This window comes from Peromyscus eremicus, chromosome 8a, assembly GCF_949786415.1.
Source record: "Peromyscus eremicus chromosome 8a, PerEre_H2_v1, whole genome shotgun sequence".
NCBI lineage: Eukaryota > Metazoa > Chordata > Mammalia > Rodentia > Cricetidae > Peromyscus > Peromyscus eremicus.
The window spans coordinates 85,949,163-85,972,093 of NC_081423.1; the positions used below are offsets into that span (position 1 = coordinate 85,949,163).

At 51.9% G+C, this 22,931-nt stretch overlaps 1 protein-coding gene across 1 annotated transcript; it reads right to left on the reverse strand.

Annotated features, from left to right (window-relative positions):
* Positions 1-996: 996 nt before the first annotated feature.
* Wnt9b (Wnt family member 9B) lies at positions 997-21,986 on the reverse strand. Its single transcript, XM_059270734.1, has 6 exons — positions 21,712-21,986; positions 21,421-21,623; positions 21,145-21,270; positions 3,895-4,194; positions 2,189-2,454; positions 997-1,470 (listed from the first exon to the last, which is right to left on the reverse strand). Exons 1-6 carry the CDS (start codon positions 21,984-21,986, stop codon positions 997-999), a joined length of 1,644 nt encoding a protein of 547 aa, XP_059126717.1.
* Positions 21,987-22,931: the final 945 nt, after the last annotated feature.

The window sequence follows — 22,931 nt, forward strand, 5'->3', positions numbered from 1 at the left end:
CCAGAGAGCTGGGAAGTAAGCAGACATGTGGCTCATGAGCCAACTGTTCTGTGTTGCTAACACGTATGGGGGCCTCGCAGCTCAGGGAGACCCTGGTCACAGGGAATTGGCAAAACACACTCCAGGGTGGTGTTACAATACCGTCTCTCTTCCAGGCATCAGGACACTGCCTCTCCTCCTCTGGGCTGTAATTAAAGGTTCCTATGGCCACCAAGGAAAAGAAAAGGGGCCACTGTCTCCCCCACTCAACCCTAGCTGCATTATCCGAGTCCCACCGTGGAGACCGGCTCCTGCACCCTTCTTATGTGCATTAGGGGTCTCGCTGAGCAGAGCTGAGTGGCTGGGGGGGACTCAGCTCTCAAGACAAGGAGTCAAAGAGGAAGCCTTGAGTGCCAGGACACGAGACTTCAGGGCATGGGCTCTGTGGCCTGATCCACCCATGCCTAAAAAGCTCTCCTTGCTCCCAATAAACATTCTGAACAGTCTCCAGTGCGCAAAGTACCCCCCCCCCCAAAAGCAGGACAGGCATGTGGTACCCAGAGCTCTCTGCCATCAGAGTGGGGCCACACAAATTGGCCATGCTCAGTTGGATGCTGCATGCACGCACACATGCACGCACTCTAGCTGGTTCTGCCTTCCTCTTCCCATATCCTCCCAGCGTTTGTTGGCCTTGAGACAGGAAGGTGTTTCTTTCTCTCTTCCGGCATAGCATCGTTCCTGCCCTACCCTGACCCTCATATATTTCCCTCTCTTCTCCTCAGTCTGTTTGCTGCCACAAGTCCTCAACCAGATTGGTGATCCTGGGACTCAGAGGCAGGGCTTTGTTTCTCTCTGCTGAGTGGGGAGGAAGGCAGAAGGCGGGCCAACGATCCGTTGGGGAAGAGAGATGAGTGGCACCCCCTCGTGCTGCGTGGCGTGTACATCGGCAGGTAAGTGCTTGCCGGAGTCCTGCGCGGTGGGAGCCCCGGCAGTGCCAGCGTCTCAGCTGGTGGAGGCCTAGCGCTTGCAGGTGTACACAAGCTCCTGCTGCGCGCACTGCTGGCACTCCACATAGCAGCACCACTGCACCTGGCAGTGGCAGGAGAAAGCCACCATGCGGCTCTGGGTGTCGTAGCCTCGCCCGCAGCAGAGGCTGCTGCAGCTTGCGTCCCGAGAACACACCCTGCCCGCCGTGCCTGGGGAGTACTTGCTGGGCCGGCAGAAGCTGGGAGAGTCTTCCATGTAGACAAGGTCCCCGGGACGAGGTGCCAGGCCCTTAGCGGGCCCACCTGGCTTAGCAGGCGCCCATAGCTCCAGACGGCCCAAAGCCTCATTGGTGGCACTGGATACCTTGACGGCGGTGTCGTAGCGTAGCTTCAGCACCTGGCCGGTCTCACGAAATGGGGACAGCTGTTTCCAACAGGTACGCACGGCACAGGAGCCCGACACGCCGTGGCACTTACAGGTTGTTCTCAGACCACTCTTCACAGCCTGCGGAGAAGGGCAGAGCGGAGGTCTGTCAGTGGTCTGAGTCTGTCTCACATGCCAGTTCTGCCAAGGAGTGTCAACAGAACGAGGAGGCAGGAAGGCTCATGTGAAGGTGACAAACAGGATCAGGGTCACAATGACCTGAGACCCTCAAGGTACCTTCGTGCATACGGGGAAGAAGTTTTCCTTCCTCCAGGCAGTGCGAAGGCAGTATAGGTCAGATCTCAGCCCAGAGCACGGCTGCACACGGCAGTCCGGTTTCCTGATAGAACTGAAGTTCTGGTCCCTCCCTGCCTCCTCACTCCAGTAGACCTAGAGGCTTATTACTCTCAGTTCTGTCATGGCCATGTGACCTCAGCTAAGCCCCTCCCCTCTCCGGGCCTCCTCTCTCTTCTACTTACAAAATGGAGGAGGCCCCGTGGTTGTCATATTGAAGTCATCAAATGATGCTGGCTTTGTTGGAATGGAGACTTCTTTCCAAACACTCCTTTCCTGCTTTATCAAGGCATGAAGCCAAGCCTGGCTCCACTGTACTGATGTCTGGGAGTCTGTGCCCCAGTGCCCAGTAATGTGCAGAGAAGGTTCACTGAAGGGGATCCGAAGTTCACCCTGGGACATCCGTGTGTTGAGGGCAGGACGCTGGCCTGCCATGGATCTTGCTCTCTGCCTCTGCACCCTGCCTGGCGTGGCACTTTGGGCAGTAGGGAGGGTATCCACTCACCTTGATGCCCACATGGGTGTTGTGGGCGTCAGCTCGGGCTCGCAGGTCCTTGCTTCCTCTCTTGGGCCCCAGGAAGTTGCTTAGGAACTTGGTGCTGTACTTGAGGTTGTCACCACACACGCCCCACTGCCAGGCCTGCCGGCTCTCCAGGCCCGGAGAATCATCGCAGGTGCAGCGCTCCATGCGCCCAGCACTGCAGGCCCGGGCCAGCGCATGCGTGAGGGCAGCTGCAGACACCGCATACAGGAAGGCTGTCTCCTTGAAGCCTGTGCGGGAGGAGAGGGAGCTCAGAAGCCATCTGCAGCCCTTTGAAGGTAGGAGGCATGTGGGGTGGACCGTGGGTAGGGTGGGGGAGAGTGAGCCTAAGGTCACGGCTGTGTAAGGCCTTCCCATTGCCTGTCCCTCCGACTTAGCCCGAAAGCTGCCCCTTAAACGCCTCCAGATTTACCCCGAAGCATGTGCCCAGTTCTCAGAGGGCAGCAGGATAGGGCTGCTAATCTCAGTAACTTATGCAAAAAGTGGCCTGGGCACATGGGCAGGACTGAGCTAAAGCTAAACAGTCATCTCGACTTCAAGAGCTTATGCGACAAGTTGGACAACCTGTTTCTATGGAGTTCTAAGCTGTCTCATGTTTCTCAAATGTCCTCTGCCACCGTCTGTAGGGGACCCAAAGACAGAATGGTCTTGGGGGTCCTGCCTGACATCAACCCCACACTGGGGACAACCGCTGTGCTCACACTACTGGAAGGTGGTGACCCAACCAGGCCTCCCCGAGTCCTCTGCTCTCAGGGTATCTGGGGCACTGGTGACAGCTGAGAAGAAAGAGAAGCAGGCCACTAGCTCTGTCCCCGACCCTCCCTGCGATAGAGAGCAGCTGGCCTAGAGAGGGGCTGGACACTTCTATAACAATTCCCCACTGGAGAGCCAAGCGAGGTGAGTGGCTCACACCTACAGTTCCAGAACTTGGGCGGCTGAGACAGGATGACTGCTGAGCATTCGAAACAATTCACATAGGGAGTTCCAGGGCAGCCTGGGCTACAGAGACCTAGTCTCCCAAAAGGAATAACAACAACCATAAAAGTGCCTATGTCCCTTCCACATGGCAATGAAGTCAAGCTATGGCCCATTTTCTCTTTCTAGAAGGTGCACTTTCCAAGGGCAACTGGGTCACATTCAGCCTGTGCCTCTGGCCCCTTGCATAGTGCCTAGCTCACTGTGAGCCTCTGCGGATGCTCAGCAGATGGACGGGACAGGAGAAGGATGAGGAAGAAGGAGGAGTCAGGTGGGAAGGGAAGGAGAGAATGACGCATCAACAGATGTGATGAATGGTGACAGATGAATTTGTGGACAAAGGAATCCGCCTGACTTGCACATTTGGATCACTTAGTAGGTGGTTGGGGCCACCCACCTCCTCTGTGAATCTCTTCCAGGAGTGCTTTGTCCTTTTCTCTCTTGTGTTATCTTTGGTTCTCTGTCTCCCCAAACCACGAGCCTTCAACAGACCTTACTAACACCCCAGGTCTCTTCTCACTTGGGACTGTGCTTGGGTAGTCAGCACAATGAGGCCTGGGCATAACCTCCTCACCACCCACAACCTCCCGCCAGCCCTCTTCCTCCCTCCCTCCCTCCCTCGCTCCCTCCCCCCCTTCATGCTGGCTTTCCTTGTCCTCCTCCTCCCTCAACGTCCTCCCTGCCATCCTCCCCACCTCTCTGGAGCAGGCCGGTCCTCCCCTCCAGGCTGCAGTTCCAGCGCTCCTGCCTGAACTGGAACTGGCATTCCAGCAGCCCCAGGTGTGCCGCGTCCCTCAGGGTCTCAGCCAGGCCAGGCTCCCTCCTGCAGAGCTGCTTCTGCCTCCGGGACAGCTTCAGCAGATCACACTGCTTCAGGTGGGCACCAGCCTGGGCCGGGGCTGCCGCTGTGCCCAGGCCCGGGAAGGGTGTCAGCACATCACGCCCTGTCAGGCTGGAGAGCGTGAGAAGGGAGATGGTAAGCTTGGAGTTCCTGCCTGTGGAGGGCCAAAGCTCATCCCACAGGGACGGCGAGAGGTTGTCTTCACATTTTTACCCCCACGGATGGCAGGCCAGTCTCATAGGGGTTGTGCCCCCATCTTACAGAGGAGAAGACCAAGGTACTTACATAGCAAGGATTGGTGTAGAACCCCAAACCCAAGTTCTCCGGATTCTAGTCTGTTCTTATCTATCCTAGTTTGCCAACTTGCCCAATTGGGAAAGTCATCCTGAGTGCCTAGAAATACAGAGCCAGGCTGAGTGTGGTGGCACGTGTCTGCGATCTTTACACTTGGTGGGGTCTAAGGCAAGAGAATGCTGTGAGTTCAGGGCCAGCCTGGGCTACACAGCAAGATCTGTTTCAGACAAACACACATTTCCAAGGCCTGCATTGAGTTTCTATAGCTCCGGAGCAGGGCCTGGCAATCTGTACTTTTGCCACATCCCCTGAGCAGTTGTTGTGCTCAGGCAAGTGTGGGAGATGTTATATGTAGCATTGGTCACTTCCTGGAGGGGAGTGCCACCTTGCTACCAGGGTTAAGCACAGGAGGTACAGACTAAACAGCCAGCCAAGGTCCCTGGATCCCTCTCTCCCTTGTGTTCTATTGCTGCCCAAGTAAGCCCATGGCAGTCTAGCTTGTTTCCCGGATCCCAGGTAGATCATCAACCATCTGGCTATTTGGTGCCTGGTACAAATAGAAGCTTGGGAAAAAGGAAGGAGGAGGAGGAGGAACAGAGGGATGGAAAGAGACAGGGGAGGGAGGGAGGGAGGGAGGAGGGAGGGAGGGAGTCTCAAATCCCAGACTTCGTGATCTATATCCAAAGCCATCGATCCTATAATAAGGCTGCCAAATTCTAACCATAACCCTGCCAAGTCCTAACCACAACCTTGAAGCTTTGGCTCCCTCCTTGGCATCACGAACACTAACACCCTCGCCTCCCAGAGGTGCTGTGGGGATTGCAGAGAAAGCACAGGCTGGCCAGGCAGTCTTGCCTTCCTGCTGGCCGGCAGTTCCTTCTCTCCTCCTGCAAGATGCCTTATATTCTAAGTCGCCAGTGTCTCCCTTTGCCCTGCCAGGTATCGGCGGCTTTGTGTGGAGGTGACAAGTGGTTCAGATGGCAGGCATGGCAGGTTAGTGGCAACGTGGTCCAGAATTAGAACCGTTCCTTCTCCCTGAACCTCCCTGTGACAGTGATAGATGTTTGTTGTCCCCCACCCTGGTGCACCCCATGTGGATGGAAGAGACATCCTTGTCAGACCCGAGCTAGAGAAAGCAGCTCCCTTCTCGAAACGGCAGGCTTTCAGCCAGGGTAAAAGAGCCAAGGCGGGACCAGATGGGGACTGTCAACATACCCACCTGGATGTGGCACTTGCCACCTTTGCTCACATGCTACTAAGTCCTGGGGCCAAACCCGGAGGGGCCAGAGAGGCCCTTATCCCACAGAGTCGAGGGCACGGCTCTACGGTTTGAGTCGCCTGCCTCAGTCAGGACATTTGGCTAGGTGCCATAGCCTCTCTGTTTGCCTGAGAAATAGGAAGCCTCATTGGAAGGTGGGGGTCCTGGCGAGGTCCCAGGTGCCCCTGTAGATTCCAAGTCTATCAGGTGTGCCCAACCCGGCGTGGAGCATATCTCCGAAACATTGAGCACAGACAGATGCTATCGGCGCCCTCAAGCCCAGCCTGGACCCGGCTCCCCTCCCAGACACGGTGAGGGCAGGGGCCCGTTAAACATTAATCAGGGGGCAAATGGGTAAGTTTCCAGTCCATCAGGCCTATACCCAGACCCCTCCCTGCAGCCTGGCAGGAAACCCTTGGAGCTTGACCCTGGGCAAGCAAGGAGCAGAGCCTGAGGTCAGGTCCTGCTGGCGAGGCCCCACCTTAAATGGTTTCCAGTGTTGGAGGGCAGCTCCAGGGCTACTGGGAACACAGCTCATGTAGCCTCCTAGAGTTTCTCTCCTTCACACCCAGGGCTGGTGTGAGGGATAACTGGCTCACACAATTCCTGTTTCAGAAACTAGGACTTCCCCTGTAGATGCAGATTGACACACTAGAGAAAAAAATGGTAATGATGGGCATTTTGGCCAATGTGGCTAAACATCCTTTAAAACCTGATTCATATTCATTAAAAAAAAATACAGTAGGGCTGGGAAAGTGATTCAGTAAGTAAAGGTGTTTGCCATGGAAGCGTGAGGACCTGAGTTCAAGTCTCTTGAACCCATGTGAAGGCAGGCATGGTAGCACGCGTCTGTAACCCCAGTGTTCCTTACAGTGAGGTGGGAGGTGAAGGCAGGAGACAGTTATAGCCAGTTAGCATGGCACACATAGCAGCAAATAACCAAGAGACCCTGGCTCAAACACAGTGGGGGCGAAGACCACAGCCCAGGGTTGTCTTCTGACCTCCGTGTACACACTGTAGTACCCATCTGCCCATACACACACACACACACACACACACACACACACACAGAAAGAAAGAGTTAGTTAGGTCTGGGGATGTAGCCCAGTTGATAGGGTTCTTGCCTGAATTTAGCTCTGGGTTTTTTTGTTTTTTTTTTTTCCCCAAGACAGGTTTTCTGTGTATAGCTCTGGCTGTCCAAGAACTCGCTCTCACTCTATAGACCAGGCTGGCCTTGAACTCAGAGATCCACTCACCTCTGTCTCCCAAGTGCTGGGATTAAAGGCATGTGCTACCACCACCGTGAGCAAAAACATTTTTAATCTGGGCATGGTCCACATTAGTCATCCTAAACTACAGAGTAAGTTACAAGACTGGTATGTAGCTCAGCTCAGTGGTAGAGTGCTTACCTAGCATGAGTTAGGTTTGACTCTCAATACTAAAAAAAACTAATTAAAAGAATAGATATTATTTTACCATTATGACTATATTATATATTATATGCTATAGTATATCATGCATTAAAATATTGCATTCATTATATGGTTGTGGTACATATAAATATACACATGTCAGTTTTTGAGTACCTATTACTGAGGACTTCAAAGTACCACGAACATGTGATTGGGTTTTCTGCCACTCATTCTTTCTACCATGGTTGCCATATGGTCCCTGTCCATAACTGTATTTCACATGACCAGGCTGGCCTGGAACTCAGCTGCTCTGGTCTAACAATTGGATCAGTGATGAATTGGTGACCCTATCTAAACCAGCCAATCTTTTCCCTGGGAATTTAGAATTTGGATAATGAGAGCACGCTCTTGATTTCTCTTCCTTTCTCTCCTTGCATGGCTGGGCCCGAGACCCAGAAAAGAAACAGAGGAAGCTGAGCCGAGGAGGGAGAAGAAGGAACCCAACGCTTTGGGACTAGCAGAGGAGAGAGCAAGGGAGGATGCAGGGGATACTTCCGGCCTAGGTCCCAGAGTCTTCCCACGGCTCGCCCTGCTCTTGCCTGACACGCTTACACTGTAGAGTCATGGCTGGGAGTTGCTCAGTCTCCCTAAGGTCGTTGGCCTTTGTTAGCACATGTCGGGCCTGGCTGCAGAGTAACAGAATTCTCCAGGCTGCGGCTGTGGCTCCGCAAACGCTCTCCCACTCATCAGCAGGCACCTGCCTCTCTAATTTCATGTAATGGGCCCTGAGATTGATGGCTGCAGAAGTCCAGTATAAAGTCCGTTAATTTTATTAGTGGTAATGACACTTAGTAGCGATTAATGGTCAGGAAAGGCAGCCAAGCACACAGAGGCCTCGGGCCTCCCTGGGCCCCAGTCTACCCAGAGCTGCTTTCAGAAAAGGTTCCCCAGCATTTTCATGGGGTTCTCACAAGCCCTAGGAGGTCTCCTAGGACTCAGTGTCGCCTTTGTAAATCTTTTTTTGTTTTTGTTTTTGTTTTTGTTTTTGTTTTTCGAGACAGGGTTTCTCTGTGTAGCATTGCACCTTTCCTGGAACTCACTCTGTAGCCCAGGCTGGCCTCGAACTCACGAAGATCTGCCTGGCTCTGCCTCCCGAGTGCTGGGATTAAAGGCGTGCGCCACCACCGCCTGGCTAAAGACTGTTTCTTTTTTTTTTTTTTTTTTTTTCCTTTTCTTTTCTTTTAAGACAGGGTTTCTCTGTAGTTATGGTGCCTGTCCTAGATCTCGCTCTGTAGCCCAGGCTGGCCTCGAACTAACAGAGATCCGCCTGGCTCTGCCTCTGAGTGCTGGGATTAAAGGCGTGCGCCACCACCGCCTGGCTCGGTGTCGCTTTTATATGCTTCCCATGTTGCAGTTTGGAAAACAGTATCTTTGAAGAAATAGCACCACCACAGCCAATGCGGAACAGCTTGGCTATTTCCTTACCAGGGCTAGTAAGGTCTCCTCTGCTCACCTGTCCCATCGCACCTGATGTGTGTTGTGTGATATTTTGATAGCATTCTGACAATCAAGTTTGCTTTGAGTCAGAGGGCGGGGCTAGCCACTAGATGACCAAAATTAACCACAGAGGTTTTGGAGGACAGATAGGAGACAGGAAGTGGTAAGGCGTGGCTGAGAGAGGTTCTCAGCCTTTTGGATGGAAGAACAGAAGAGAGAGGAGGTCATTGGTGGCTTCTCCATTGCTTCTCTGATCATATAGGTTCTTACCTCAATATGTGACTCCCTGTTTTTTTTAATTGATAAAGAATAATTAGATAAATACATCAGATGTGGAAAGTTTTTCCAGCTCATAAGGATCTTGAGCATTGCAGATTACAGCCTTTTCAGTGGCCAGCTGGTATGGTATCTGGCACCCTGGGTTCAAGGACCCCACCTTCCAATAAACCACATGTTAGTTGAGACACTTGGGAGTGAAACGGAGAACCGAAGAAACAGAGACTTGAGGGTTTGTAAGGACGACACTGCTCTGTGACAACCAGAAACTCACACACAGGTCACAATGTCACCCGTGACCAGGATCGAGATGACAGAGGAGGTGGAGCTTATGAGCTGGCTAAGTAGCCTTTAGGACAGTGGGGACAGCAGTTCCTTAGGATTTCTGCTTGACTCCACACCCCTGAGCCACTGGGACCAAAATCTGTGCTCTGGCCCAATGAGACTCCCCACTCTGTCTCCTGCCACCACCCCGATTCCTGACCTCTTTTTTTCCTTACGAAACAACAACTGAGGTGAGCTGCTTCCTTCTCTTCATCACCAGTGTGCTGTGTCCCCTGGGTCACAGCCTGGGTCCACGGTCCCTCGCACTCAGCTGGTGATAGATAAGAAGCCCACAGGATGAGACATTCTCGGCTTTCACTCTCAGGCAAGACGAACCATTCCTATTCCCAAGTCTCCTCTGTCCACTGCTGGCCCTTCCTGTCCCTCCCCTTTTACACCTGTCCCATCCACAGGTCTGGTTAAAGCTGCCCCGTCATGATGTCCCTTCAGGAAGGAATAGAAAGCTACTGATGAACCCTAGGGGCCGCTCAACACCCCCCAAAAGAAGTGGAACACTAACCAGTACTCCGGTGTGGAGAACCTCAAGACCTCATGTCCCCCAAACCATTCTGCCTTGAGTAGTCTGGTCCCAGGCTTTCCTCTCATTCAGAGGTGACCTCAATGATGTCATCCCTGGACTCATGCCATTTCATACACAAGTATACACCCTGGCAAGGCCCTGTGCCTCTGGGTACCTGGTCTACGAGATGAAGACAGTAGCAGTCTCTGTCTCTCAGGATTGTTGATGAGATCATGCCAGCTAATGTTTGGGGAATTCCTAGAATGGTCCCCTGCACACAGTAAGCTCCAGGTTAAGTGTTTTGTTCTGAAGCACCAACTGTGTAAATGGTGATGGATATAAGGACATGATCCTGCCTTCAAGAAGCTCACAACCTAGAGGGAACTTGGTTGGACTAAAGAGTCATCTAAACTCTCTAACAGCCTGAGGAGCCAGAAAAAGAAGAAAGTTTTGAATCAGCCTGGCTGCCTGAAGAACAAAAAGTAGCTGAGGAGCTCTCTGTCTGTGTGACAGCCTGGCCTTGGCCAGGTTCATCTTGCCAGCTGGAGAGGGAGGCCGGAACATTCCAGCCTAGGGAAGACAGCTGTTCTTCCAGCTGTTTCTGCTCCAGATGATCTGTGGGTTCCAGTAGAGGCTGTCCAAGGCTGTGGGTGGCTGGGTGGGATGGGGAGAGGCAGGTGGTACCCATAGTGTTAGATTAATGCCAGGGCATCTGAACTCTTGGTTGGAGGGACGAGGAGTTGAGCCTGGTACCAGGGCCCATGCCAAGTGCAGGCTGCTGCTGAGAAGCAGGAAAGCCTGAGCTGCCTGGGGCCTTGGTCTCCTCGGCCCTGCAGAGCCCATTAGATGCTCTTGATAACGGCTTCCGCTGTAGGGCCGTTTGCATGGTCAATGCCCCCTTTGTGCTTCCAGCTTGAGCACCTTGGGTCCCCGTCCTGGCCCTGTCTGAGCCTCAGCACACTCCCTCACCCATGTGTACACTCCCACACCTGTATGTACACTCCCACACCCGTGAGTACACTCCCACACCTGCACACACATTATCCCCCCCTTCTCTCTCCTCTCTCCAGCAGGGGGCAGCTCTGTGGGGGCAGTACATGCCTGGACACTGGCCAGCCCCTCTTAAGAGAGAGTTTCCAACAGCTCCCTCAGGCTTCTCACTCCAGCTTTGTCATGCCCTCTTGGGCATCTTCATCTTTGGACACCTTTTTCTGAGGCTCCTGGGTCAGCTTGCAGATTCCCTCATGAAGACGTCTGTACTTCGAAGCCTAGTGTCACAGCTCTTTCTGGCCTTCCCTCCCATGATGTCTCATTCCTTCATTCACCAAGCATCCTTCATGGAGGGCCCACCCACAGGCACAGGACCGCTTGCTATGACTCTCCCTGGCTCCACTCCCTGCTCCCTCCATAACTTTAACCTCATAGCCCAGAAGCGTAATCCTAGGGAATGGAGCTGGCCACAACCTCCTACCTGGAACTCATGCCGATCCAGTGCCCCACTCTGGTCCCTCTTCAGAGAGGAAAGAGCCTGGCCCAGCTGTGGGCTTTGCCTCTACACTTCCTGCACAGACAGGCTGTGAGCTGAGTAGGGCAGTGGCAGCTAGCCATACAGATAGCATTTTACATCTCAACAGTCTCCTGATTTAGAGCCGCTGGTTCAACATCTGCAGAGGAAACACTCCCACACCCTGCCCCTCCCTCTGCACAGATGGAAGCTGTGAAGAGAGACCTTTGTTCCTGGCAGGCATCGCTCAGGTGGCAGAGTGGCCACAGAGGGTCCCCAAAGCCAGTCCTGGGCAGAGGGATTCTTGGGCTCTGAACATCTGGAATTACAAGCATCTCCCAGGGCTTTGGCTGGGCACAGACTGACATCTCTGGGACCATGACATGTCAGGAGATGCCTTCTCATCTGGACCAAAGGTTTTGCCCAGGTGATTCCTGGGAATATTGCAGAATCTGATGGGGAAGGAGGGTCTGATGCCCATGGAATTCATATAATATTTGTCATCCAGGGTGACCATGGCAGGTGTAGGATATGCTCCACATTTCCTGGAAGTTTCTGCCTAGTCATAAGGTTTCTAGCAAGCAAAACGAGCCGTTGTTGTGGCCAGTGCCTGAGGTGCTGGGGACACAAAACACAAGGTTCTGGATGTTCAGGAAGGAGGCCTCTCAGTGCCTTCCCCGAGCCTCCTGGGTAGCTGGGAAGACCGGGGAATGGGACCTTGATTAGGGAGAGGAGGACCCTCCATTTAAAAGACAATTTTCCTAGCCTGAAATTCAGTCTCTTCAGCTGCAAATCAGAATAAGGCTTTAGCAGAAGTGGCCTGCCTTTTTATACTAAAGTGTGAGAGTGTAACACCAGTGCTTAAGAACTAAATTTTGGAGAAAGAGAGAGAGAGAGAGAAGATGAAAGGGGGAGAGAAAGAGAGGAAGAGGAAGAGAAGGAAGGAGAGAGAAAGAGAGAGGGTCGGGGGAGAGCAATAAACTCAGTCTTTAGCCTAGCTCTGAAGACAAGCTCCCCCAGCTTCTCGGGTTCACAGGCCCATGTAACTCTGGGACACACAGGGTGGGTGCTGTGCAGGGGTGGAGGGCAAGGAGTGCATTCCCTTCCCCCAGCTCTACCCTAACTGTGGGATCCTGGATCCTAGGCTGAGTGGCTCAGCTAGGACATGTTGACCAGCTCACTAGCCTGGCAGGCTCCAGAGTGTTCCCTGACTCCGGCTGGTACCCTCTTCCCACATGCTCAGGCTGGGGAGATCCAGGCCTGCATGTGCTCACTTATGGGTCCACAAGAGTCTGCCGTCTGTTGGCAAGGGCTCAGGTAGAGTTGACACTTTCCTCCTGTGGGCCTGAGAGGCTACGGCCACTGCTCTCTTCCCTCTTCTCCAGGGGGAGGAGGGGCTCCCCACTCCAGGCCAGATAGCTAACCCTAAATACCCAAGCAGAGCAAGAGTAGCCCAGGGAAGCCCAGAGAGTTGGGGGAGTCCAAGATGCTCTCTTGGGAGTGGAGCAGAACCCCAACAGTTTCCTACCTTGGCCTGTAGGCCTGTACTGACTCCATCCAGGGCTGAAGCAGAGGGCTGCTCCCCTTGGGCCGGGCCAGGATAGGCTCTTCCCATTTTCCTGCCAGGCCTATCTCAGTCCAACCTCCACACCCCTTTTCTTCCTTTTTTTTTTTTTTTTTTTTTTTTTTTTTTTTTTTTTTGGTTTTTCGAGACAGGGTTTCTCTGTGTAGCTTTGCGCCTTTCCTGGAACTCACTTGGTAGCCCAGGCTGGCCTCGAACTCACAGAGATCCGCCTGGCTCTGCCTCCCGAGTGGTGGGATTAAAGGCGTGCGCCACCACCGCCCGGCTACCACACCCCTTTTCATGCTGTCTCTCCTGCCTGCAAGGTCTTTTCCTGGGTTCAAAGCCCTCATATCCCCTAGAAACTTTTCTAGCCGCTGCTTTTGAGAACACATGATTCAAGAATGCAGGAAGAGGAAAAGGTGACTCTGGGGCGCTGTGTGGCACCCAGGCCTCCTCCAGGAAGTCCTTGTTTGACAGGCCCGTCCTCCATCTTTGTCTTTTACCACCTTCACGCATATAGTGCCTTTGGTTCTACATGGCTGGCTGCGTAGTTTCTCCAAGTCATAGGTGAACTCCTTGGTGGGGGCTGGCATGATTCCTTGGAACCTTAGTGGCTATCCCTAGCTCGCCATTCCCCCAGGATAGATGTTCCTCAGACACTTGATAGCTACATCAGCCCCTGTTGCTCAGTGTAGTCCATGCTCACCCTCAGCCTCCCCAGGACTCACTCTGATGGCTTCCCCCACAGTCTTGCTCACAGGCTGCAGGACCACCATCTCCAAACATGCAAACCTTTAGGGCAGACATTGGGAAGGGGCACGGCTCTGCGGGAGCCTGTCTGTGGCCGTACCCTCCCTGCCCCGACCCTGATTATTTCTGCACCCTCTTCCCAACACCAGACTTCAGGGCCATCTGGCTCTAGACACTCAGACCCCAAGTGCAGAGAGCTGGGCCAGGTCCCTCTGAACTTCAGGTCTTGGGTTGAGATATGCTTAATCTCCCTTTGAAACCTGCTGAGGGCCAGCTGAGAAACTGGCCCATGTCTTTCTTTAAGGCAGCTTGCACAACCTCTCATGGTGACATGGTACCATGGGTTCACAAACCTTTATCAGTAACCCAAACTCCAGAAGGCTCAGTGAACCCCAGGACTTTGACACAATTGGGATGAACTGACCCACCCAGAGTTCAGACCAAAGAGTGTTATGGTCTTTATTTATCCCAACCTATCAATGTTCCCTATGAAAATTAACCAAGTGTCTATCTCTACGTGCTGTGCTCTTTGGGGGCAAGAACACCAGATGACCTCTCTCAGCTCAGAGGCATTTTGAACTGCAAACTCTACCTGGCCTGGAAGCTATTGTGATGGCAAAGCAGACCCTCTGATCGTGCCCTCCCTCCAGCCTCCAGAGCTTTCCTGCACTGACCAGAATGTGCTGGCTGAAGTCTGTCCTGGCTCCTTCAGCTCCCATCCTCCCTTCAGTCTTCTCTCTAATGAGGAGTCCCAGATGGAAGCAACCACCTGACCTAAGTTCTCATCCTCCTCCAGCTCATCCACACTGCCCATGAAACGCCCAGAGTGGCCGATTCCAGGCTGCTCTTCTTCATGTCCCATGCTGACAGAGAGGGGTCAGGGAATCTTACAAGCCTGAGTGAAGTGCGAGAAGCCAGAGATCTGCAAAAGAGCACTTGCAATGGGTATAGAGGGGGCACACGGGAAGGGGAAGGCCAGCAAGAAAAAAATCAGCACCATCCACCTAAACATTCACTACAGGACAGGGCTGACATCAAAGGCTGTAAGGACAGGACCCAGCTAACAACAGCACCCCAAGACCTCTGGCCACAGGGAGCCTGAGAAAGCTAGAGAAGTGAGCACAGGAAAACTCGGATAACTAGAGTTGAGGACACACTGTGCTGCATATATGGAAGTAAGAGACAGTGAAGGAATCAGAGGCTCCCAGCTGCTGGGTGGAGACAGGCCTGCTGAGCGGGAAGAAGGAGGCAGGGGCAAAGAAGCCACTCAGGAGTCTCACAAACTAGACAGAGTTCAATCTTGGCACAGCTAGCCACTTGCTGTGTGACTTTGGGCAGAGCACTTGGTCTGTGTAAGCTTTCTCCACTTGGCTATGTAAGGTAACAGAGAAGCAACAAGCTCCTGGGGTATCACAATGACTAAATGACATCTTACATAGAAACTGACAATTTGTTCTCAGTTATAGGATAGTTGGGAGAACAATGTAAATAGGAAGGAACAGACATTGCCAAAACCACTCCTTAGTGGGATGTGCTAAGGCAGGCCACTAGAAGTCTTGCATGCTTTCTGTAAGGTATGAGATGTGTGGTGACATTTCAATACTTTCTATGCTCTTCTGAAGGTAGGCATTGCAAGGGAATGGAACCCAGGCCCTTGCCCATGTTCTTGGCAAATGCTTAACCCTCACAACAACCTTGAGAGAGAAAGATTAGCCCATTTTCTGTATTAAGGTCAAGATGGCTGACTTGTCCTGCGTCATTCAGTAAGTCTCAGTGGAGGATTTGAACTCTGATCTGTATGGTCCAGAGTCCAGTAACCCTGGCTGGCCTGGAACTAGCTCTGCAGACCAAATTGGCCTTGAACCACAGAGATCTGTCTGCTTCTGCCTTCCAGATACTGAGAGCAAAGGTGTGCACCATCACATCCAGGTAACTCAATTCCTCTTACATTGGAGCAGTGGTTCTCAACCTTCCTAACGCTGTGACCCTTTAATCCAGTTCCTCATGTTGTAGTGACCCCCAGCCATAACATTATTTTCGTTGCTACTTTTATGAATTATAATGTAAACATCTTTGGTTTCCGATGGTCTTAAGTGACCCTTATCGAAGGGCTGTTCATCCATAAAGGGGTCGTGACCACAATTTGAGAACCAATGTACTCGAGCCAAGCCTTGGCCATTTTCATCTTGCTTGGGTTGCTACCAGCATAGGAGTAACCCTGGTTGATGATTTGGCACATTTCCTGAGACCAACTCCCAAAGGCACTAATATCTCATGCTTAGATGATTCCAGCAGAAGAGGATGTCTGTTCAGCACCCCTCCCCCCAGTCCACTTCTCTCAGAGAAAAGCTACCACCATTCACTGAGGTGACTGGTTTGACCCAGAGCTCATGCCTAAAGCACTTGTCTTCAGGAATCACAGCTCAACCAGGAGCGGGTGGCCTAAAGTCCTTCCCACAGACACAGTGATTCTTATCAGGGAGACTGCCTTTAATTCATCACTCCGCAGCTGCAAGATCTCCTTTACCCTTTACCCTCTTACCCTGTCTTACTCAGGACCTGATTCCATTTCTAAAAGTATGGGAGGTGAACTAAAACAAAAAATAACGCAATCTGAACACGGAAAGACACTTTAAAAATATTTGTAAGACCCACGCCAGGTGTAGTGCTACAGGGCTGCAACCGCAGCCCTTGGGCGGGGAGGGGAGCAAAGGATCAGGATTTTACGACAGACTTAGGAATATAGTGAGTTTGAAGCCAGCCCAGGCTCCTGAGACCCTATCTCAACCCCATATCCCTGTCCCTCACATAAAGAATGTTTCGAGAGAGCTATACACCGGGAGCCACCAAATATTGTTGAGAGCAACTTCAGAGCCCCGCATAAACAGACAAGGATTGTTTACCAAGCAGCCTTCTTGATCATCTGTGAACTGGTTTCTAGATTCAGTACAGTCACAATCAAAATCCCAGCAGGCTTTTGTGTAGATGCTGACAAGCTGATGCTAAGGTGTATGTGGAAACACAAAGGACCTGAGTAGCCAGAACAACTTCTGCAAAGAAGGACAAAGTTAAGGAATTTGTAGTACTTCGTCTCTGACTTACTATAAAGATCCAGGTGGAAAGTGGCATGCCTGGGTCTCTACCTCACATCATGCACCCAAGTTCACAGACTTAAGTATAGAAGTGGAGTTTGTGAAGCATCAAGAAGAAAACATAGGGAGAGAAGGCATACAAGAAAAAGTGGACAGGGTGTTGGATGTCATTAAAATTCAAAAGCTCTGGGCTAGAGAGATGGCTCAGCGGTTAAGAGCACTGACTGCTCTTCCAGAGGTCCTGAGTTCAATTCCTAGCAACCACATGGTGGCTCACAACCATCTGTAATGAGAACTGGTGCCCTCTTCTGGCCTACAGTCACATATGCTGTATACATAATAAATAAATAAAACTTTTAAAAAAAAAAATTCAAAAGCTCTGTCTGTCCCTACCCCCTCCTCCTCTTTCTTTTTCAGTACTGGGGACTGAACATAGGGCCTCTCACATCCCAGGCAAGTGCTCTAACACTGAGCTATGTCCCAGTCCTCTTTTTGAGACAAGGTCTCACTAAGTTGTTCCATTAGGCCTTGAACTTGTGTATCCCCTGCCTTAGCCTCCTGAGGAGCAGGAATCACAGGCCTGGTCCCCTAATCCTACCTAAAACTTCTGCTCTTTAGACGTATCAAACCAAAGACAGTAAAATATTGCCAATACTTTTTGACAAAGGACTTGTGTCCTAAATATGTAAAGAACACCTACACTTGATTAATAGAAAGACAACCCCCCAAAAATGATATTCTAATGACCATATGAAAAAATGTCTAACACATCATTCACCAATAGGACAATATGAATTAAAGCCACGATGAGATACCAATAAAATAGCAACAATTAAGGCTGAAGAGGGCTAGCCACATAGAGCAACTGTAATGCTCAGATATTCCTGTGTAAATGGCATAGCCATGTTGGAAACTGTTTGGCCATTCCCTATAAATTAAACACATACATAGTAGGTGACCCAACAATCCAGTACCCCAGACAGCCACTAAAGAGAAATGGAAATATATGTTCACAAAAGAGGTGTTCAAGGATGCTCACACCAGCTTTGTTGGGAATATCTGAGCACTAGAACTAACTCAAACGTCCATCAATTGTGGAATCAATAAAAATTTATGGTATGCCCACTACTTGGCAGCCAGGTAGTGGTGGTGCATGCCTTTAATCCCAGCACTCAGGAGGCAGAGGCAGGCAGATCTCTGAGATTTCAAGGCCAGCCTGGTCTACAGAGCAAGTTCCAGGACAGTCAGGGCTTCACAGAGAAATCCTGTCTTGAAAAACTAAACAAAACAAAACAAAAAATACTACTACTCAGGAATAAAAAGGAAAGTGCTATTGAAATATGCAACAACACAGATAAATCTCAATAACATTATCTACAAATGTATAATTGTGGTCACCTCAAAGGAATTATAAAGGTGTACCTTTGAAAGACCTAGACAATGTTGTTAAAATGAATGCAGTATATTATATGTAATGAGAACCTGGAAAAAATACAGGTGATGTTTTGTTTCTTCCACGGACCCACAAGGACAGCACCTGAACAGTCAGGTAGAGAAACGGCCTGGTGAGCTGGCCCACTGCTGGTCAGCCAGTTGGGCTCTCCCAGGGTGCTGTGACACCAGGGAGTAGGCCAGAGCTCAGAGGCCAAGTTTGTCCTGGCTCTGAGATGCCTGTGATGTGTTGTTCTGATCAAGTCTCTTGTATGCAGAGTCCTTAACACTGGGAGATTTCACATCTCCCCACCCTGACAGACCTGGAAGTTCAGGGGTTTCTAATGGTGGGGTGACTTACCCTGGATTGATAGACAAGCACACAGCTTACATGATGGGCTTTGTACATGCTACATCCCATCACCCAGCTCAGTGCTGCAGTCACCCCAGGAGCTCTCCTGTGTGTAAGCATTTACAGAGGCCAGAGGGACCACCATGGATATCGTCCTTAAGAATGCTGTCTTTGAGATAGGGTCTTTCATTGAGCTGGAGCTCATCAATTAAGCTAGATTAGCTGCTCAGTGAGACCTGGGGATCCTCCAGTCTCAGCCTCTCCAGTGCTGAGACATGCAGACATGCCACCACATGTAGCCTTTTTACATGAAGGCTGGGGATCCGAACTCAGGCTTTCATTCTTGCAAGGCTTTACTGATGAGCCATCTCCCAAGCCTGGAGATGAAACTTTCTAAAACATAGTTGACATCAGTGGTCCTTTGCAAGTGTGTAGCCTCTGTTCTGGTGGAGTTCCTTTCTTTTCTAGGGACAGATAGAAAAGGTTGTGAAAGCACAAGACTTTGAGTCCTGGGTCTGAATCCCAGCTTGGCTCTCTGATGGCTGTGTGACTCCAGGCAGACACTTCTGGGTTGTCAGTGATGATAACGCCTATGTTAAAGGCAGGTAGGTGTGCAGCTTAGGCAATGAAGGTCCAACAGGGTGCCTACCAGGCACTAAGAGCTCAGTGTAGGCTTGTTCTTGGCATGTCAGCCACCTCTTGTCCCATTGCTGTCCTTGGAGAGCCCACCTGACAGGTGAGAAGGCTCATGGAACCCTGCCTGTCTCACTGTTAAGGAATGTGTGGCCTCTCCCACTATGGCCAAGAGGGTCTGAGAGAATTCACCAAGCAGGAGAGGGAGGCCACTCTCCAACCCCACCCTCTGCAGCAGCTGTCCCCCTGGGGCATCACACAATGACAGCTTATGAGGCTGTTCCCTATACAGCACGAAGAACAACTAACTGTGAGGCAGGGCCTGGTTTCTATCCTGTCCCTCACTCATTTGCTATGTGACACCGGGTGACTTCCCTGGACCTTTCTGGCTGTTTTCTACTTACCCAGGAATTGCTTTGAGCGTCTATGGGAGAAGGGTTTTGTGCAGAAGTGATTTATAGACTTCCACTCTGCTTTGTTACGTCACCATTGCCACCACTGAATCAGGCTATAGGCAGCAAAAGCCACTGCTTCCTCCCTGTGGCTTGGGAGGGGGACACCTGATCTGAAAAAATGGGGATAATATGTGACCCTTTTGAAGCAGGGGGTTGGTCACGTCTCACTCTGAAGTCTTTGACTGCAAAGATCCCAAAAAGATTGGTACCAAAATTGCTGTCACCTGCTCTCCTCATCGTTGAATTTCCTTTCATCAGGAAATAAAAGAGCGTATTTCATGTTATACTTAGAAATGAGACTTCAAAGGCAACTGACCTAAGGAGGGATAAGCACATTGCTTCACGGTCTCGCTGAAGTGTGGGTGACTGATATCAGAGATGCTGGTGGGAAGCTAGGCAACCTGGTCCAACTAAGTCTCTAGAGAGTTTGCCCCCAGATGGGTGCTGCCCATTCCCTGGACTCAAACATTTGACAGCATGAGGCTCGTGTGTACCTTTTCGACTCTTCCAATGAGGGGTTCCAGTACTCACCCCCCTCACTCTTGCTCTAGATGTAACTAACCATCTCCCCTCTTATTTCCAAGGCTGTCCCTTGCTCCTGTGCCCCCAAATTCATTCCCTTTCAACACACCAGCCAGGGTGGTCCAGGCCTCCTGGGACCCCTCTCCTCCCACCTTATCTGGCCTTCTTCACTCCATCCTCCAACCATAAAACCCAAGGAAACAAAAGGATCATGGAAAAGGTCTGGTGTCACTTCCTCCTCTATTGCTCAGAGTCTGTCGGGTCTGGGATACCTGGAACCCTCTTGGTTTCCTATACCATCATCCTCAATACCATTGGTTGAATGTTTACTTCATGCTAGCCACTCTTCAAAGAGCTTTATATATGCTAAGTCAGGCACTGTCACCCACATTCTACAGGCCAGACACCAAGGAGCAGAGTAGTTAAGTGAGGCAGCCAATGTCACCATGCCTTGAAAGCGGCAAGACCGAACTCAGAGCTTGTGTCCTCTCCCTTCAGCCATGCCCACAGAGGAAAGTTCTTTCCGGCTGAATCTATGTCCAATGCTGGGGGGGGGGGGGTCAAAAAGAGATACTGGGTCCCCAGCAACTGAGTGGTTCTCTCAGGTCATCACCATTACCTAGGATCTGCACTAAAGTTGGGATTGACAGTCCCTCCCCACGTATTTTCAAGGGAGGTTGTTGCTTATAACCCAGGCACATTTTAGCCAGGGGTCGTGACCTGGAAATTAACCTGCAGCCCTTAGTTCAGCCTGCGAGGTTGCCCCTAGACCCTCATATGCCCTCTGTGGCGGCTTCCTGAAAGCAGCCTCGGGCCTCTTGCTTGCTGTGCTCACACTGTGAGCCTTGCCTGACTAGGGCTGAAGCTGTCAGAAAAAGGCAAAGTTTAAAGTTAAGTATTTGGAACCTGCTTTGGGTGGAGGTCAGGAAGGTGATCTTAAAATCCATGATCCCTGCCATCCCAGCCCTCACCAAGTATCTGCAATTCAGGGTCAGGGAAGACATTTGCAGACAAATGCTATTTTACTTCCCTTACAACAATCTCCCTCGGGATCCTTCCCTACTCCCCAGGTGTCACCACAAACTATCATCATTTTTCTAGACATGCACACCCCCAATGGGCCTCTTTCCCTCTTTTTGCCATGAGCTCTAGAATTCACGTCCCCACTCCAGCTTGGGGTTTAATTTGATGGCTTTTCCTCAGAGAACAGTTCTTTATACCTCCAACTGACATGCCCCGCGGTCCCGGGATCTCTCGTGCCCTTGTATCGGCAAAACTCTCAGCGTCACCCTCCCCCGCTTCTACCCACCAATCCCTCCACCCGACCAGATGTCCAGGTCCCAGATCTGCGGAAAGAAAGCGAAGGATACAGAAATCGCAGGCAAGGAGTGTGGCGGGACCGAGCCCAGGATGGGGACAGACGGGGCACAGAGAAAGGACCCGAAGAGGACACGGGAGCCCAAGCCCACACTTGGACCAGCAGGGACGGGGCGTACCGGGGGTGTCGGGCCAGGATCCTAGGCGAGAGCAGAGCTCCTGGCTTAGGTTGGAGTCTGACAGCCGCTGGGCTGAGGAACCGGGAAGGGCAGGGGACCGGACCGAGACTTGGATTCGGGAACGGGAGGTGAAGTCTGAGCTCAGAGAGCCAGGGGCGGAGAAAGGGGCGCGAAGTGCGCACGCAAGGCGATCGGGGTCCTGTCTGGGCAAAGGGCTGAGTTTTCGGGGCTTCTCAGGGACTGGAGCCGGGGACCGGGCACGCGGAGAGCGGGAATGCGACGGGCACTGACCCGAAGTAGGTGGCGGCGGCGGCGGCGGCGGGCAGCGCCAGCAGGCAGAGAGCGGCCAGGGCCAGCGCGGGCGCGGGCGCGGGGCGCATGATGCCGACTGCGGGTGCACTCTCGCATCTCCTCGCGCCACCGGGCGCTCGCAGCGCCGCCACCAGCCGCCCGTGGGGCTTTAAACCCGGGTGGGGCGGAGCGCATGCCGCCGGGGAAGGGAGCGGCTTGGCCGGCGAGCCCCCCCCCGCCGCCCGATTGGCCTCGCCGTGCTCGACCCGCCTCATTGTGGGAGGGGCCAGTGGCAGGCCCCGCCCCACCCCAGGTGAGTGCTCACCTGGAGTCGCGCCCACTCCAGGACAGAGGGCGGGACCCAGGGCCTGGAGAGACAGGGATGGGAGTTCTGGGAGCCAAGGAGATGTTGCCTGTCCCGAGAGGGATGCAGGGGCACGTGAGCTCTGCTCCAAGCTGGACGTGGGAAATAGGGCGACTCGCCTGGGCTCTACGACAAAGCCTCCTGGTCATGGCGGTCCTGCTGGGCGGGTTCAGCTTTCTCTGCTCAGGGATTTAGAAGGTGGTGAGTCCTTCTCCAACAATAAGAGAAATCCATGTCCAATGGCTAGGAGAACTCTTGGTCAGAAGATAGTATACAGAGGGCACCTAGTCTTAAACACAAGGCTGGTGGTCATCGGCAGGTGCCAAGGGCCATGTTGACAATGCTGGCCAGAAATTCAGGCAGTCTGGAGAGTGAGGTAGAGCCACAGAGGAAGGAGGGACTGGCCTCCCTAGTCGCGTAAATGCCAGCTCTCCATCAGATAACACGTGAGTCTCCCCAGTGTTGGGCCTCAAAGCTCCCTGTTGCTTCTTTATAAAAGTTTGACTCCAATTCTTGTAGTGAAGCAGGAGGTGACATCAGTCTAGGGAGGAGACATACAACCAAATGAGCTTTCAAACTCGTTGGGAGACTTGAACATCGGGCCAAATAAAGCAAAAAAAAAAAAAAAAAAAAAAAAAAAAAAAAAAAAAAAAAAAAAAAAATCTAGCTTGTAATGAACGTCAAATCTTCGTGTCAGTTTTCAAAGAAAGGAAGGAAGGAAGGAAAAGAAAGAAACCAGACATCGAGTTAGAACATTGGGTGACAGTGACCTTGGCTTTTGGGTGGATATCAGCATGATGGGGGCTGAAATTAGGAAGATTTATGTCGGTTCTGACATCAAGTAGTGGCAACAGAG

Bases quoted from the DNA above. Each gene is read 5' to 3' on its own strand.
- Wnt9b (XM_059270734.1), bottom strand. From the start codon at position 21,986: ATGAGGCGGGTCGAGCACGGCGAGGCCAATCGGGCGGCGGGGGGGGGC. The intron at 4,195-21,144 runs GTATAAAGAACT...GGCCCTCCACAG, and splicing joins GCGGGGCATGTCAGTTGGAG to GCAGGAACTCCAAGCTTACC. The intron at 1,471-2,188 runs GTGAGTGGATAC...CCTTCTCCGCAG, and splicing joins ACACCCATGTGGGCATCAAG to GCTGTGAAGAGTGGTCTGAG.